General features: G+C 38.3%; 1 protein-coding gene and 1 long non-coding RNA gene across 2 annotated transcripts in view; one reads left to right on the forward strand and one right to left on the reverse strand.

The window, feature by feature from the left end:
* Window positions 1-419: 419 nt before the first annotated feature.
* Window positions 420-14,846, reverse strand: part of nagpa (N-acetylglucosamine-1-phosphodiester alpha-N-acetylglucosaminidase) — a 16,542-nt gene continuing 2,115 nt past the window's right edge. Inside the window, exons 2-11 of the mRNA XM_088999228.1 lie at window positions 14,693-14,846; window positions 13,848-14,115; window positions 11,715-11,854; window positions 11,524-11,632; window positions 11,300-11,428; window positions 11,025-11,230; window positions 9,777-9,824; window positions 8,817-8,945; window positions 8,622-8,673; window positions 420-5,278 (exon numbers count right to left, since the gene is read on the reverse strand). The exon at window positions 14,693-14,846 is cut by the window's right edge and continues 70 nt beyond it. Of these exons, the coding sequence (XP_088855354.1) occupies window positions 5,035-5,278; window positions 8,622-8,673; window positions 8,817-8,945; window positions 9,777-9,824; window positions 11,025-11,230; window positions 11,300-11,428; window positions 11,524-11,632; window positions 11,715-11,854; window positions 13,848-14,115; window positions 14,693-14,846 (1,479 nt within the window). The 3' untranslated portion in view covers window positions 420-5,034. The remainder of the gene's footprint in view (window positions 5,279-8,621; window positions 8,674-8,816; window positions 8,946-9,776; window positions 9,825-11,024; window positions 11,231-11,299; window positions 11,429-11,523; window positions 11,633-11,714; window positions 11,855-13,847; window positions 14,116-14,692) is intronic.
* Window positions 5,018-8,964, forward strand: LOC148896334 (uncharacterized). Its single transcript, XR_016115376.1, has 3 exons — window positions 5,018-5,157; window positions 8,667-8,748; window positions 8,828-8,964. It is a non-coding gene; the product is annotated as an uncharacterized LOC148896334 (long non-coding RNA).

Here is a 14,846-nt window from a genome sequence, read left to right on the forward strand (position 1 = left end):
TAAATGGATGATTGGTGATTCACGTCATAGTTATTTTAAATTCAAATATCTTCATAGAATTATTGTAAATAATACAATGAAAAATAATGTATTTTTATTTTACTCTTCGTACAGTATTACAGAGGGAAAAATACACAGGACTAATAACCAGTGTGAAATATTCATCTTAAAACATTAAAAAAGTGATAGATTTTACATGTAAAATAAACAAGTGGCATGAATACAAACAAATAAAGTAGTACGATTGAAATGAATTCATAAAAATTAAATTCATTCGAAATGTTAGTCATTTTTTTAAATGGTGACATTCATGAAAATACTGTAAACATACAGTGAGTGTCTATAAAAAGTCAACACACCCCTGTTCAAATGCTAGTTTTTTTGTGACATCAGAAAAATGAGACCAAGATAAGTCAAAGTCAAAGTCAAAGTCAGCTTTATTGTCAAATATGCTAATATGCATGACATACAGCACAGATGAAATTAATGTCCTCTCGGACCCAGCGTGCAAGACATGCAAGGCACTTATAAGGTGGCTAAAAAAGACATACAATTGACAACAGACAATACATGTAATTTCTGTATGTAAAGTGAGGTAGTGTCGTATGGAAAGTGAGGTAGTGACGTATGTAAAGTGAGGTAGTGACATATGTAACGTGAGGAAGTGACGAGGAAGATAACTCATTAGAAAAATGTTTTCTCCAATTAAATGTACCACAAACTTAAGAAAAACGTTGAGAACAAACAGAGATCATGTAGTTGCACAAGTCCACACACCCTAACAACTAACATGGGGTTATTTTCCCAATTGACCAATTACAGTCAAACTCATGTTAATTGCCAGTCAAGCCTCACCTGGCACTGCCCCTGACTAAGCAAATAAAGCTCAGATGCTCAAGTAGGCTTTTCTTGATATTTTTCTCTTAATTTATTTGGATGTTTTTGAGGTGACACTAAGGTTTAGTGTGAATACGTTGACTGCTATTTTTTAAGCTGTTAATTATTCCCTGCACTTTGTGAATGGCCCAGGTTCCAGCAGAAGAGTCACTTTAGGTCACTTGTTGGGAACAAAAAGTGTGAATTCTTATAATTTTTTTTAGGTGACAAAAACATGTCATTTGAAAAGGGGTCTTGAGCCGTTAAAAAAAATGCATTCAAGTATTTTTCCCTCTTCATCTCAAGCGAGCACAAAAGTTGTTCAAGGCTTGGCAACGAACAAAATGTCCTCCCAAGTCTGGAGCAGTGTGTCAGCGTTCCAGCAAAACAAATGTAAACAACCTCCTCCATATGTGGAGGTTGCATGGGCTTGCCTTTACATAAGCGTGTTTTCCCGCGTTGTTGCACAACGGCGTAGCACGTCAATAAACTAGTGGTTTTTTTTGTTTTTTTTTTTTTGACTGTGCTCTACTGGGAAAGGGCACAAGGCGTACAGTATGGAAAAAAATCAACTCTCAACTGACGACATTATGCAATGCGTCATATTGTAAGTATCAGATATGTTGATTCACATCGGTTTTGGTGTTGGTGGTCTTGTTCGCAAAAAGAAGAAAGAACAGACAGACTAGAAGGTAATGTGTAAAAAAAAAAACAAGGCACCAGGCAATCTGGAAATGTTTACATGAGAAACAGCTGTAACTCTTTGGCTGCGATCACACTTCCGTTTTATGTCTGTCATCTGCATTTGAATTGTTTTGTTTTGTATTGCATTGTATTTATTTTATATTTGACACATTTGACAATAAAGTTGTACTTCACTATGTTGTTTTTGCTGCTGTGAAATGTAAATTTATCCACTCTGAGACAAATTATGTGGAATCTAATATAATCTAACCTAACTTTCACTTTTTTTAAAGTCTATAAGCACGTAAAAATATTTATTTAGGTTTGTTTGACATGCTCGATTCTTTTGATTATTGTTTTTATTTTTACCTCTTATTTGCTGAGAAACATATGTAAAATAATATCAAAATAATACAAATTCTCCATTTCCATGGAGGCGTTTTCATCCATTTATCCATTTTCTGAATAAATCATCCTCACCAAGTTTGCAAATATTTTATTAATGGATTTATGAGCTTTTTATTCAATTTGCATTTTATTTGCATTTTGTTTGGGTTTATTAAAAGAAAAGACTTCTGGTTTTGGATTTGTGAATTTTCATCTATTTTATTTGTTTTCATTTCAAAACATTCAATTCATTTTTCTGACTGGTGTTACTTGGTTTGCAATGATTTCTGTACTTCTGACTATTGGGGATTTTACTCTTTTCTTATTTCATGTATTGTATTTTCTGATTAATATATATATTTCGCTATTACTTTTTTGCCAAACCCCTGAATTTTTTCGGGGGGATTTTAATTTCTTATTTTATTCGGATTTACAGTATATTTATATATTGGATTGGATTTTGGATCGGATTTGCCTTTATTAGTCTCTCAGTGGAGAAATTTACATTTCACAGCAGCAAAGTGATGGAAGGAATGAAAGTAGAAAAACAAAATACATGAGCTACTGGAAAGGCAGCCAGTATTGATACTTTAGTCGCTAATGGGGGAGTAATATAATAATAATAAAAATAATAATCCATTTAATTTCTAAGCGCCTTTCAAAACTCTCAAGGACACTTTACAGTCATGGGATAAGAACTTTTTTATTTTACTTTCTTCTTTTGTGCGGGTGAGCAGCGGCAGCCATTCGCACCAGCGTTCACTCTATCCGGAAGTAACACAGCAGCAGTTATGAAAGGAAGAAGAAAGGAAAGAAAGAAGTAGAAAAACAAAATACAGGAGCTGCTGGAAAGGAGTAGAGCACTCTTTCTGTCACGGGAATACCCACGGGGTCATGACCTTCCCATACCCTAACGTCAGCATGCTGAAGGGTAATATGGGCGGCGCTGCCGATGAGACACACTGACCTCTGATTGTACCATGCGATACTTCGGCTTCTTACATTGACTTTCTTCATTTGTCTCCACAATTCCATATAATTGTCATGACATATTTACACAAAGTTTCATACTTTGGGTGGAGTATTGAGTCAAAAATACGGAGCACACACACCATGGGAGTCCAACAGCCCCACCCCCACACACACATGTGCACTTCCGGCATGGTATTGCATCAGATTGATTCACTTCAAAATAGTGGCAAAGTCCTTCTCGTAACAAAGTCTGCTTGCTTCTCAACAACAATCCAACCAAACATGCAAAAACAGATGCACAATGTCCTATGTAATTATTTTTTTTTCAATTCATTAGAAGCACTTCCTGACACACATATAATTTCAAAAACATTTGTAATATTTTGTATATCAGGGGTTAGATGTTTATTTATTTATTTATGTATTGCCTACTTAATTTGACGATACTGTGTTTTGTTATTCTGAATCTTATGTTATAAAGGAAATAAAGAAATGTAAGATATGAAAAAAAAAACAAGGGGGGTAAAAGTGAAAAATGTCAAAAATAAAAAGGGGGGAAAAACAAAATGTGGGAAAACCATGATAAAATGCAACATACGTATATAAAAATATTTTTGGGCGTTCACATTTTTATTGAGAAAAGGAGAAAAAAACAAGAGAATTGGAATAAAGGAGACAAAAATGAGGGGGTGGGGCTAAAGTAAAATACTTATGTAAAAAAAGATACATTTGAAATAAAGGGAAAAAAGGAAACGAATAAATCCAAACAAAATCAATATAAAGTGAATAAGAGAAATGGAACACAAAAGATAAATAAAGAACAAAAGGGAATGGCATCAACAAATGGAGGAAAATATAAAATAAAGGTAAAAGTAACAAACGAAATGAAGAAATAAGAACGATTTAAAAAAATGGCAAAATAGTTATTGCACTGAGCTTGTTTTTTTCGAATATTTGGCGCCCTCTGGCTGTTGTCAACTGGAATGTCACAATAAACAAATTGACAACAGACCAGAGGGAAAAAATAAGTCCCTATTCCTTTCTTAGGCGTTCACCAAATATTGCTATCATACCATAAATATTTTTTCACAGTTGTTCATAAATTGAAAAGATATTTTTACATTCAATCATACTGTGCTTACCCCTCAAATGAACCAGCGCTTATTTCGGAGAACCAACTCAGTGCAAGAAAAACAAACATTTAAACTTATTAAGTTGAAATTAAGCGATCATTCATAAGTTAAAGGACAACCAACGTCTCCGGACAAGTTGTGTCCATAATTTGTAAAATGGCTTCAAATGACTTCTACTAGGTGTATTTTAATAAGATTCCACCGCATATAGCTATATTTTACGTTTTAAGACTCGCGCTGTACAGTCAGGAAGTCTTATTTTTGAGTTGGTGACGAGTCCTATTCAAAACGTACGTCCTACGTCACTGGAGGAACGCCCCTCACCCAGAAAGGACATCGGCCTGTGGAAACGGGCTGATTCATTCCTCACAGCTCGGTGGCCATTTTCTTGCCTCTTTTTGGGTGAGACATTCCCCCCTGCCCGTTTGCCTCAAAATGACACGGAATAAATTCTTTAATCGATTGCAAACATGTACGCTTTCCTCTTCAGAACTATTTCAATCATATTCATAACTGGATGTGTAACAAGAAAGCATATTCTCCGAATCTGAAGCCATTGTTTTGATTCTCCAGCAATGCAAGACGTCTTGGCGTGACGTCACGAACTGGGGGCGGGACTTTCTGAAAATGCCCAATTCGCAGCTCAATTTTTTGGAGATTTTGGACACTTTAAGTCATTTTTATTGGTGTTTTGCATTTGAATAAAAATATCATACTGCATGTTTTGGGTATTTTAGATGCTATAAAACGTTTTTCTGATGTCAGTTATAAAAAACAAAAAAGTGACGTTGGTTGCCCTTTAAAGTTTTATTCAGACGAACAAGCTGTGCCGGCTCATTGACCTGACAATTTCTGGAATGTGTCTGCAAGTGTGCTCTTCTCTATTTCGGGAAGAAAAGAAAGCGCTGCATGTAATCTCTATTGCCCAAAGAAAGGGGGGGTCTAGAGAGAGACCTTATGCCACTGACCAGTGTCTGAAACATCAGCAGAACATCCCTCTTTTCGCTGTGGCTTCCATTAATTCCAGAGAGTTTGGACAATCCGGATCACATTTCTCAGGCCGTTCGCCGTTGGGCATTTCCTCGTCAGAGGCGGTCAGAGGCAGGTATGTGTAGTCGACACTTGTCCGGCTCGCCGTTGATCGCCTGCAAAACCGCGTGGCAAGAGCCACAAGGCTGAGCGTCAGCAGAATGCTCAGGATGATAGTGAGCGTCAGCCAAGTTGTTCTGGAAAGAAGACAAAGAACAGATAACATTTACAAAGGATGGTGGGTTAAAGGAAGAAAGTTGTTCTTAAAAAAATATATATACAGTAAAGTCTCGTTATATCGATATCGGATATATCGATAGTCCCGGTTATATCGATACTATTTCTATGCGCGCACGGAGAAAATTACATGCAAACAGGGTCGGATATATCGATAGTCCCGGTTATATCGATATTTTTTCGGACTCCCTTGAATATCGATATAACGAGACTTTACTGTATATACAGTAAAGTCTCGATATAATATATACAGTAAAGTATCGATATAACGAGACTTTACTGTATATACAGTAAAGTCTCGTTATATCGATATTCAAGGGAGTATATAAAATATATATATACGTGCGCGCATAGAAATAGTATCGATATAACCGGGACTATCGATATATCCGATATCGATATAACGAGACTTTACTGTATATATATATATATATATATATATATATATATATATATATATATATATATATACACACTGTAATAATAATTCGAGGAAAAATAGGTAGCATGGCTATGAGAAAATTAGTCAATATTCCAAAATCTTGTTAAACTGATATTGGTTTAAAAAAAGTAAAAGAAAACAAATAATACATTTTAAATAATACTGCCATTTATTGGTTCAGTTGTCAATGTATTCAATTACCTTTTAAATTAAAAAATGGCAAATTTACCAGCAAAAAAAAAAATAATAATAAATAAAAAAATAACAAATAAATATAAAGTACATAATATAAAGTACGTTATATAAATATATAACCTAGAAATAAATAAATGAATAGATCAAAACTAATAATAATAATAATAATAATAATAATAATAATAATAATAATAATAATAATAATAATAATAATAATAAATGTCATTTTAAGCGCCTTTCAAAGCTCTCAAGCAGTGTTTGAAATAACGTCTGCCCGGAGACCCGGGGCGTACAACGTTTACGTCAACTTTTACGAGCAGACAACGCAACGCAGACATTGCATTGTCCACCATGATGACAAACGAAAACTGGAGCAAAATCTTCAGCAAGGGATTCTTCTTTTCCTTTCGGCTTTTCCCTCCAAGGGCGACCCTGGGCTGGGGTGCGCCCGGATGACGGGTGCACCCTCTCCTGTTACCAACACCGCATGCGTATCAAAGACTCGGTGCTAAATGACCTGCAAACGACCTGATTCTGGGTCAGGGTGTCGTAAGTAGCAGAGCAGCTCGATCGCTGCGATCTATTGAAAGTCATCCCTCGATCCAAACTTTTGGTAAAACTTTATGGTAAAATCCCTTCAGCAAGGGATATTTACCATAAATTAAGCAAGGGAGCATTTGTGGTAGGTACTTCCTTAATTAAAAAAATCATTTATACTTCACAACAATGGTCTTTTTGCGATTTGTCGTCTTATTGTGTTTCAAGTTGTGAAAAATGGGGCAGGCAACGCGTGTCCGCTAACTTTTTGTCATGAGTTTTAGACACTGTCTCAAGGACACTTTATAGTCACAGACAAGCATAGGTACTATAATAAATAAAATACAATCACAAATAGAATACAATAGATAAAATACAGTTATAAATAGAAACAAGAGAAAGAGCTACAAAGAAAATGCGATTTTAAATAGGTGGGTTTTGAGATGGGTTTTGAAGGTGGGAAGAGAATCGATGTTACGAATGTTGGGAGGGAGTGAGTTCCAGAGTTTGGGGACGGGCTGAGACGGGCACGAGGGCATACAGAGGTGGAGGGAGGAAGAGGACCTGAGGGAACGAGAGGGAATAGAAATTTGAAGAAGGTCAGATAGGTAAGGGGGGGCAAGGTTATGGATAGCTTTAAATGTATAAAGAACATGTTTAAAGTTGATTCTATAGATATAAATAAATAAATAAATAAATAAATAATAGGTAAATAGATAAATAAATAGCAAAAAGAAAGAACATTGGTGAAGGGATGTGGAAAAAAAGTACTTTGGAGTGTAAAGTCCAAGATGGCGCCCGAGTAGGCAGCCGTCAGCAAGTGCTCTCATGAGCCTTGCTTTTTTTGGTTGTTTTTGTCTTGTTTTGTGTTTTCTTTTGTCACTTTGTGTTGTTGTGTGTCGTGTGGAACGGATACAGATTGTTTTTCAGCATTTTTGACCACGACATTCATCAAGGAGGAGACTGTGCTGAGCGGTTGTGCCTTTTCGGCAGCATGAATATGCCAGTACTGTTTTTGAATGGGAGGAATGTCTGTGCCATTCGACTGCCATCGCTGGACACCAAAGGGGCCATTGTGCTTTTTTGCGCCTGTAATGGGCAGCATCTTCACAGCCCCGCTTTGTTTAGCAGAAAGATCAGTGCTATAGGACAGTCTGCGGCTGGATGGATGCATGGCTTGAGGAACCCGCGATAAGTAGAAAGGAGCGTCAGCGCAGAGCGCCGATGCGTATGTGGAACTGTTGCGGCTTGGAATTGAAGCAGATTTATGTGGAACAGGAGATGTGAGACAATCTCTTTTCGTCAATGGATGCTACAGCTGCGTGTTTGCTTTCAACATTTAGCTTGTAGTCGACGTGCACATTCCACCATGATGTCCCTGATCCACTGGTGGAAAGACGCTTTGATCCTCTCCTCTTTCATCTAGAACTGCTTCATGTCATCACAAAGAGGGTACAGCAAGTCCTGAAGAATGAATGTCTCTCTATGTCTTTGTTTTGTCATATTGTCTCTATGCTGTCATATTATTTGTTATTTAGTTTTTTTTTTGTTCTTTTGACTTCAAGAAGGCGCTGCGAGAGTGGCTGCCTTTCTAGCAGCTCATGTATTTCATTTTTCTACTTTCATTCCTTTCATCACTTTGCTGCTGTGAAATGTAAATTTCTCCACTGTGAGACTAATAAAGGTATATCCAATCCAATCCAATCCAAAGAATATAAAAATGTAATAAGAATAAGGAAAACAGCATGTAAATTTAAAATGGAAAGAGAAGGAAAAATGCCCACTCACAAAAAAAAAAAAAAAAACACAATCAAGGCAATGATTTTCTTTTATTTTTAAAAATCAAAAATAGTATCTCTTCATGTTTAATGGGCCTCTTTTCTTCAGCTAAAAAAAAAAACAGATTTTGGGGAAATACTTCATGAGGAGCTGGTACTGCACCAAAGTACTTTGCAGTGAATTTTGCATAAAATAACCACGACATGATAGATGTATGCCTATTTAAAAAAAAGTCGTATTTCTAAAGTCCTTTTTTAGAACATCCCCTCCAATTACTAAAAATGTTGCAATACAATACAATACAAGCGGCACATTTGACATTTCAAAATAAGACTTGTTTCTCAACTTACTCTGTGAGATAACGAGTTTCCTTCTCCCCCTCTTTGCCCTTTAAGTGTCCATCTGCGACAATGAAAGATGACAACAATTGCAGACACACTTGTCACATGTGGGAAGAACACAACACATCCTCCTGAGGTAATGTTGGGCCTTTGCGGGATCCGACGTAGTTTTTCAGTTGCGGCGCTTTATTTGATCTCTTGTACCTTGTTCACAGTTTATTCCAGAGAACCCTGGAGCGCAGCTGCAGCCTCCGTGGATGTGATGGCACAAACTGCCATTCATGCAGGAGCATGTCTGATTGCAGCCGTTGCCGTAGAAACCCTGCAGACATTCTGGGGGAAAAAAAAAATAAACACTTAACAGTTGACTTATTTCAGCGATGTCAACATTAGCTTGTCTCAGCTCCTTTGCTCGTCTTGCAAGCATAAATGTGCATGCTGAGTTTTAACGCTATCAATTTGCTATCTATTAGCTATCTGGCTGGCTATCTATTAGTTATATGGGTATCTAGCTACCTAGCTGTCTATCTATTAGCTAGCTAGCTTTCTATCTACTTGAGTTACTTCCGGGTTGAGTGAACTCTGGCAGGTGTGGCTGCCGCTGCTCACCCACAGAAAAATTTATCCTGTGATTGAAAAGTGACCTTGAGAGTTTTGAAAGGCGCTAACAAATGAAATGTATTATTATTATTATTATTATTATTATTATTATTCCTATTATAATTACTATAATCAGTTTCCGTTTGATCCATGTTGTAATAATAATAATAATAGTATTACATTTCATTTATAAGCACCTTTCAAAACTCAAGGTCACTTTAAAATCACAGGATACGTTTTTCTGTGGGTGAGCAGCGGCAGCCACACGCGCCAGCGTTCACTCAACCTGGAAAGACCCCAAATAGATTGAAAGCGAGCTAGCTAGCTAATAGATAGCTAAAAGATAGCCAGCTAGATAGCTAGCAAGCCATTCAGATAGCTAAGAGATAGCTAACATATAGCTAGCTAGAAAGCCAGCCAGCTAGATAGCCATATAGCTAATAGATAGCCAGCTAGATAGTAGCCAGCCAGCTAGATAGCAAATAAAAACAATGAACAGTTTTGCTAGCAAGTGCAATCAGTTTATGTGTGAAAGTTGTGCGTGCCGTCTGTGTTTCGAAGTACCTTGACTGCAGTTCTTGCCTCTCCATCCGGCATCGCAGACGCAACCCCCTGCGACATGACAGAAACGCCTTATGTTTAACTCATTCACTGCCAGACGATATGCAAAAAAGTGTCAACTCCAGTGCCAGGGTTTTTGTCACTTTCACTCAAATTGCAGGACTCACAGAATATTGAGTTTTAGGACTCCATAAACATTCAATTCAGCGTAAGAAACCTTAGACGCTCTTCTTCCATCAGAAAAAAAGAGTTAATTCCTAGATTATTTGGGTCGGGAGTTATCTGAGCTTGAAATGGGGGCGGCTGTACTAAATACAATACAATACTGATATATATAGTGCTTTAACAAAGCGCCAACATGAATAAAAGGCAAATGCTGCCCGTTCATGGAAATGAAAAAACATTGCCAGAGGCCTGACCAGCACTTCATTGGCACCCCTGCAAAAAAAAAAAAAAAAAAAAAAAAAAAGAACAAATTCAGGAATGACGCTCGACGTCACACTTTTCAATTCCCAAATATTGGAGTTCAGGGGTCACTCCTAAAGACTTTCTATGACTCTGTGGTGGCATCAGCCATCCACTATGGCATTGTCTGCTGGTCAGGCAGCATCACCACCCGGGACAGAAAAAGACTGGAGCGCTTTGTCAAGCGGGCCAGTTCTGTCGTGGGCTGCTCGCTGGACTCTCTAGAGGAGGTGGGCAACAGACGGACGCTAGCTAAACTAAAAGCTATGACGGACAGCCCCTCCCACCCCCTCCTGCCCATCCTGACAGCTCTGGGTAGCTCCTTTAGCCAGAGACTATTACACCCGCGCTGCAAGAAGGAGAGGTACCGCCGCTCGTTCCTACCGACTGCTGTCAGGCTTCACAATTCCCAATGATCACATGTGAAAAAAACAAAAAAAAAACTGGACACTTGTAAATATGGGTTGTTGCAATATATCTAAATGCATTTCTTGATTCTGCACTATGTACAGTCTTGTTTATAGAACGGTTTTTGCACATCTACATTTGCACAGTATACAGTTGACATTTTTATTTTGTTATGCTTAGAATATCTTGTTTTCTATCCTTTCACTCCCACCCCAACCCCATCCCTCTTCAATTGCTGCTGTGGACTGCAAATTTCCCCATTGCGGGACGAATAAAGGTATTCTGATTCTGATTCTGTATTCTGATAAATTCAGGAATGGCAGCGAATGAGTTAAAATGGACGCAGATTGCACGAGACGCGTCTCGGGTGGCACTTACTGTCGGTGCAGACTTGGTGCGAGCCGCAAGATGGCAGCCGACACACTGTCAAGTTGCAACCGGGGCCTCGCCAGCCCTCCCGACAGCGACATAATCCGTCTACGCATTGTCCGTGTCCGCCGCAATCCGATGGCTGGCAATGCGGCGGATGGACGCAGAGGATGGTGGAGACTTCCCGAGCGCAGCGCCATCTTTGGTCTGATTTGCTGCGATGACATTTAGAAGGCAGGATAATAATTTCGCACTGCAGCAAGAGAATTATTTTTACCGGCTACCATTTGTCCGTTGGGTAGTTTGCCAAGGTGCCGTTGGACACGAAGGTGGATGACCCGCCACCGTCCATATTGATGGCGTTGATGACTCCATTTTGTTTCAGGAAGTCGGCCATTTCCCAAAGGTTCATTCTGTCAAGAAAGGGAACGTTGTGAGCAAAGGGTCCACTAAATATCAAAACGAGAGATGCGATTGTGTGTAGCATTTTTTTTAATAAATCGCCCACCCTCTTTCTCCTGTCTGTCCATCCACCTGGACCAAGATCACCCTGCCCTCGGCATCATGACCCAACACAGTCCTGGCTGACCGAACGTTGGTGAAATAGAGTAACGAGCCTGCCAAAGCACAGAAGCACAACACAGGCTTCAGAAACGCTCCAACCACCGTTGTCACATGACACCGCAAGGACGTCCGTACCGGTTTCTTGCTTTTCGGCGCATTCGGCCTTCAAACTGGAATTGATGTACACTTCGCCGTTTCTGAGCAGCCACATCACTCCACTGACTAACTGGACAAAAGGATTGGACTGCTCCAAAACCTCCTCCTGGGACAGATACCTGCAAACGGCCAGAAGAGTGACTGACTGAACTGAAAAAAAAAAATCAATATGCTATAAATAGGGTACAGTCTGTGCCTCAAGACCAAACATGATGTCAATATTGTGCGTTACGGGTACTTTGTATGGTACGGGTGAAGATTTACGGCAGCAGTCCACACACTTTTTTGCCTCATGGACCGGTTTAATGTCAGGCGAAATTTTCAGCCTTTAAAATTGCGATGGACTGTGGACTGCAAATTTCCCCATTGCGGGACGAATAAAGGTATTCTGATTCTGATTCTGATACATAATAATATAATATCATTCGACCTGCTTGCGATATATTTTAAATATAATAATAGAGATGAATCATGACACGAGCAACGTCCTATCCGGCCACCATTTGATCGTGATTGTAACGTTTTTAAATGTGACTTCAAAATAAAATAAAAATACAACGCAAATAAAAGTGTCCGAAAAATCTTCTGTTTAAATAAAAGTGTAAGAAAAAAATCTTTTGTTTCCTAGCTGAGCTTTTTCCGCCTGCCCAGATAAACTTTCCAAAGACGTTTCTTCTTCTTCTTTTTTTTGACTCATTTTCCAAGCCAGTTTCATTTTAGCGTAACCTATCACATGACCGAGAAGCATCAAGAGTGACATACTGTAGTGTAGACTGATGTAAAAGAGGATCCGCTAGTTTTTCAAAATAAAATTGTTCATGATCTGAAAGAAATAAAAGTAAGAAGTAATTACAGTTATTTTTTATTTCTGTGCCGCCCGCAGTGACGTGCAGTCAGGGGAGGCCGTGCCTCACCTGTCATCATGGCAATATCAAATGAATGAATAAATTAAACCGTTATATTTATTTAGTGATTTCTATTTTAATGTTATTTTCCATTTATCTTCACCCTTTTTGGATTTTTTTTTCAAAATCGCTGAATTTTCACATTTACCATTCAAATACTAAGTAGAGACGAGCAGTGAGGCAGCAGCCGGCTGAGCCTCACCATGGATTGCGCAATCACTATGCTAACTGAGCTGACTTGCTCTGCAGTGAGACCGCATTGCGCTCCCTCCGCACGCTATTAAAGTGTTCAAACACTTTTAGTATATGAACTAAATTTCTACAGTTTTGCTGGTGTATATAATGTAGAGTCACTTTACATTATAAACACTGTACTACAGTGTTTATTTTATTTTCATCAAAATTGTGTGCATAGGTGAGGCACACAGTTATCCTGCCTCAAGACAGGGGGCGCTGGTGATTAGAGAGATTCTTCTCGCGCCTCCTCGGCTGGACAATAATAGAATTAGTGAGAGCAAGCTAAAGTAAACAGTAAGCAAGTTAAGTGCAAACATCCAGTCATTTTTTCATGTTGCTTGGCCTTATTTTAAGAATGGATGATTACATATCAAAATTGAAAGAAATAGAGAGACAAAACTGTTGCATCAAGAACTGAAAGTTATTGATGCCTTTCTTCAGAAGGAGCGACGCATGGACTTCATTTATAAGTAAAGGTAAAGGTTTTTCATTCTTTGTTTTCTATGCTAGTTTATATAAAGAATGCTGACATGACATTTTAAACAAAACATGGTAACTGTTGCCAATCAAATGGTGAATAAGCTACTCTGTAGAGTTCATATGTTTTTAAATCTGACTGTGATGACGTCAGTGCCTCACCAGCCATGAACCTCACCGCACGTCACTGGCCGCCCGGGACCAAATGATCAATGGACCGGTGCTGGTTCGCAGCTCCAGTTTACAGTACAGTACATTAGAGGAGAGTGCGGTAGATATAAACTAAAGGGTTCATTTGCCTTTGTCTTTACTACTACTACATTCTACATTCTGCCTAACCTATAAGATCCAAGCAATTTAGGGATACAAATTATGATACTGTTTATCAAAATAATGATTGCTTTAAAAAAAAAACAACAAAGATGAAAAATTGCAATCACATTATTCTGCTCAATCGTTCAACCCTTGTTCTGTGTTTTACAGTGTCTCATACCCAAACACCAGGGTTCCATCCATCCGAATGCCAAATTGGGCGTTTTGCACGCCGCCGCTGTCCTGCACCATCCTGCCGTCGCTCACCACATTGCCCAAACATTCCCCCGTATGGGTGTTGAAGAAGCCGGCGTTCAGCGCATACAGACAGCCGCCGTTCCGGGCTGTTTCTGCGACAGAGGACAAGCGGAAATTGCTGCAGCCTCCTGACTGGCCAGGCTCCAGAACTGACAATGTCCTCAGGGGGTCATGAACTACCGTAAAGTGACCTGAAAATAATCAATCAATCAATCAATCAATCAATCAATCAATCAATCAATCAATCAATAGAAGTAATGACATAAATAAAATAATATATAAATATAATAAATATATAAATAATATACATAAATAATTTATTAAATAAATAAATAACTATGAAAACAAATAAATAGATACATACTGATAATTATATATCTAATAAATAATACATAAATAAATAAACATAAATAAATAAATACAAATACATCAATAAATCAATACATAAATACATACACAAATAAATACATACATCCACAAATAAATAAATTAATAAACACACAAATAAATAAATAAATAAATAAATAAATAAATAAATAAATAAATAAATAAATAAATAAATAAATAAGGTTTTGTTTTGTCTGGTACCAATTGTTTTTCATGTATTAATAGCAAGAGACAGAGAGCAGGTGTCAGGTGACAGAGAGCAAGATGCTTTAAATATATATTTTTAATATGTATGAATGTGTTGAAAGTGTATAGTATGATCTTTCCAAAGGAGATTTTCACCTATCGCAGCTGTGTCTGGACCATCGCCCGATTTCTTACCAGTCACGACACGGTTAGGCAGGTTGTAAACGATCAGTCTGGACTGCGCCACTGGTAGACTGCTGTAGTTGCTGGCGCGAAAGCTCTCGTGTGTCTGATTGCCGTGCATGCTGGGCTGGCAGTCCCTGACGTGGCGGCGATGGGAGTGGCGAGG

The sequence above is a fragment of the Hippocampus bargibanti genome, linkage group LG06 (assembly GCF_051943395.1).
Source record: "Hippocampus bargibanti isolate YZ-2025 linkage group LG06, ASM5194339v1, whole genome shotgun sequence".
NCBI lineage: Eukaryota > Metazoa > Chordata > Actinopteri > Syngnathiformes > Syngnathidae > Hippocampus > Hippocampus bargibanti.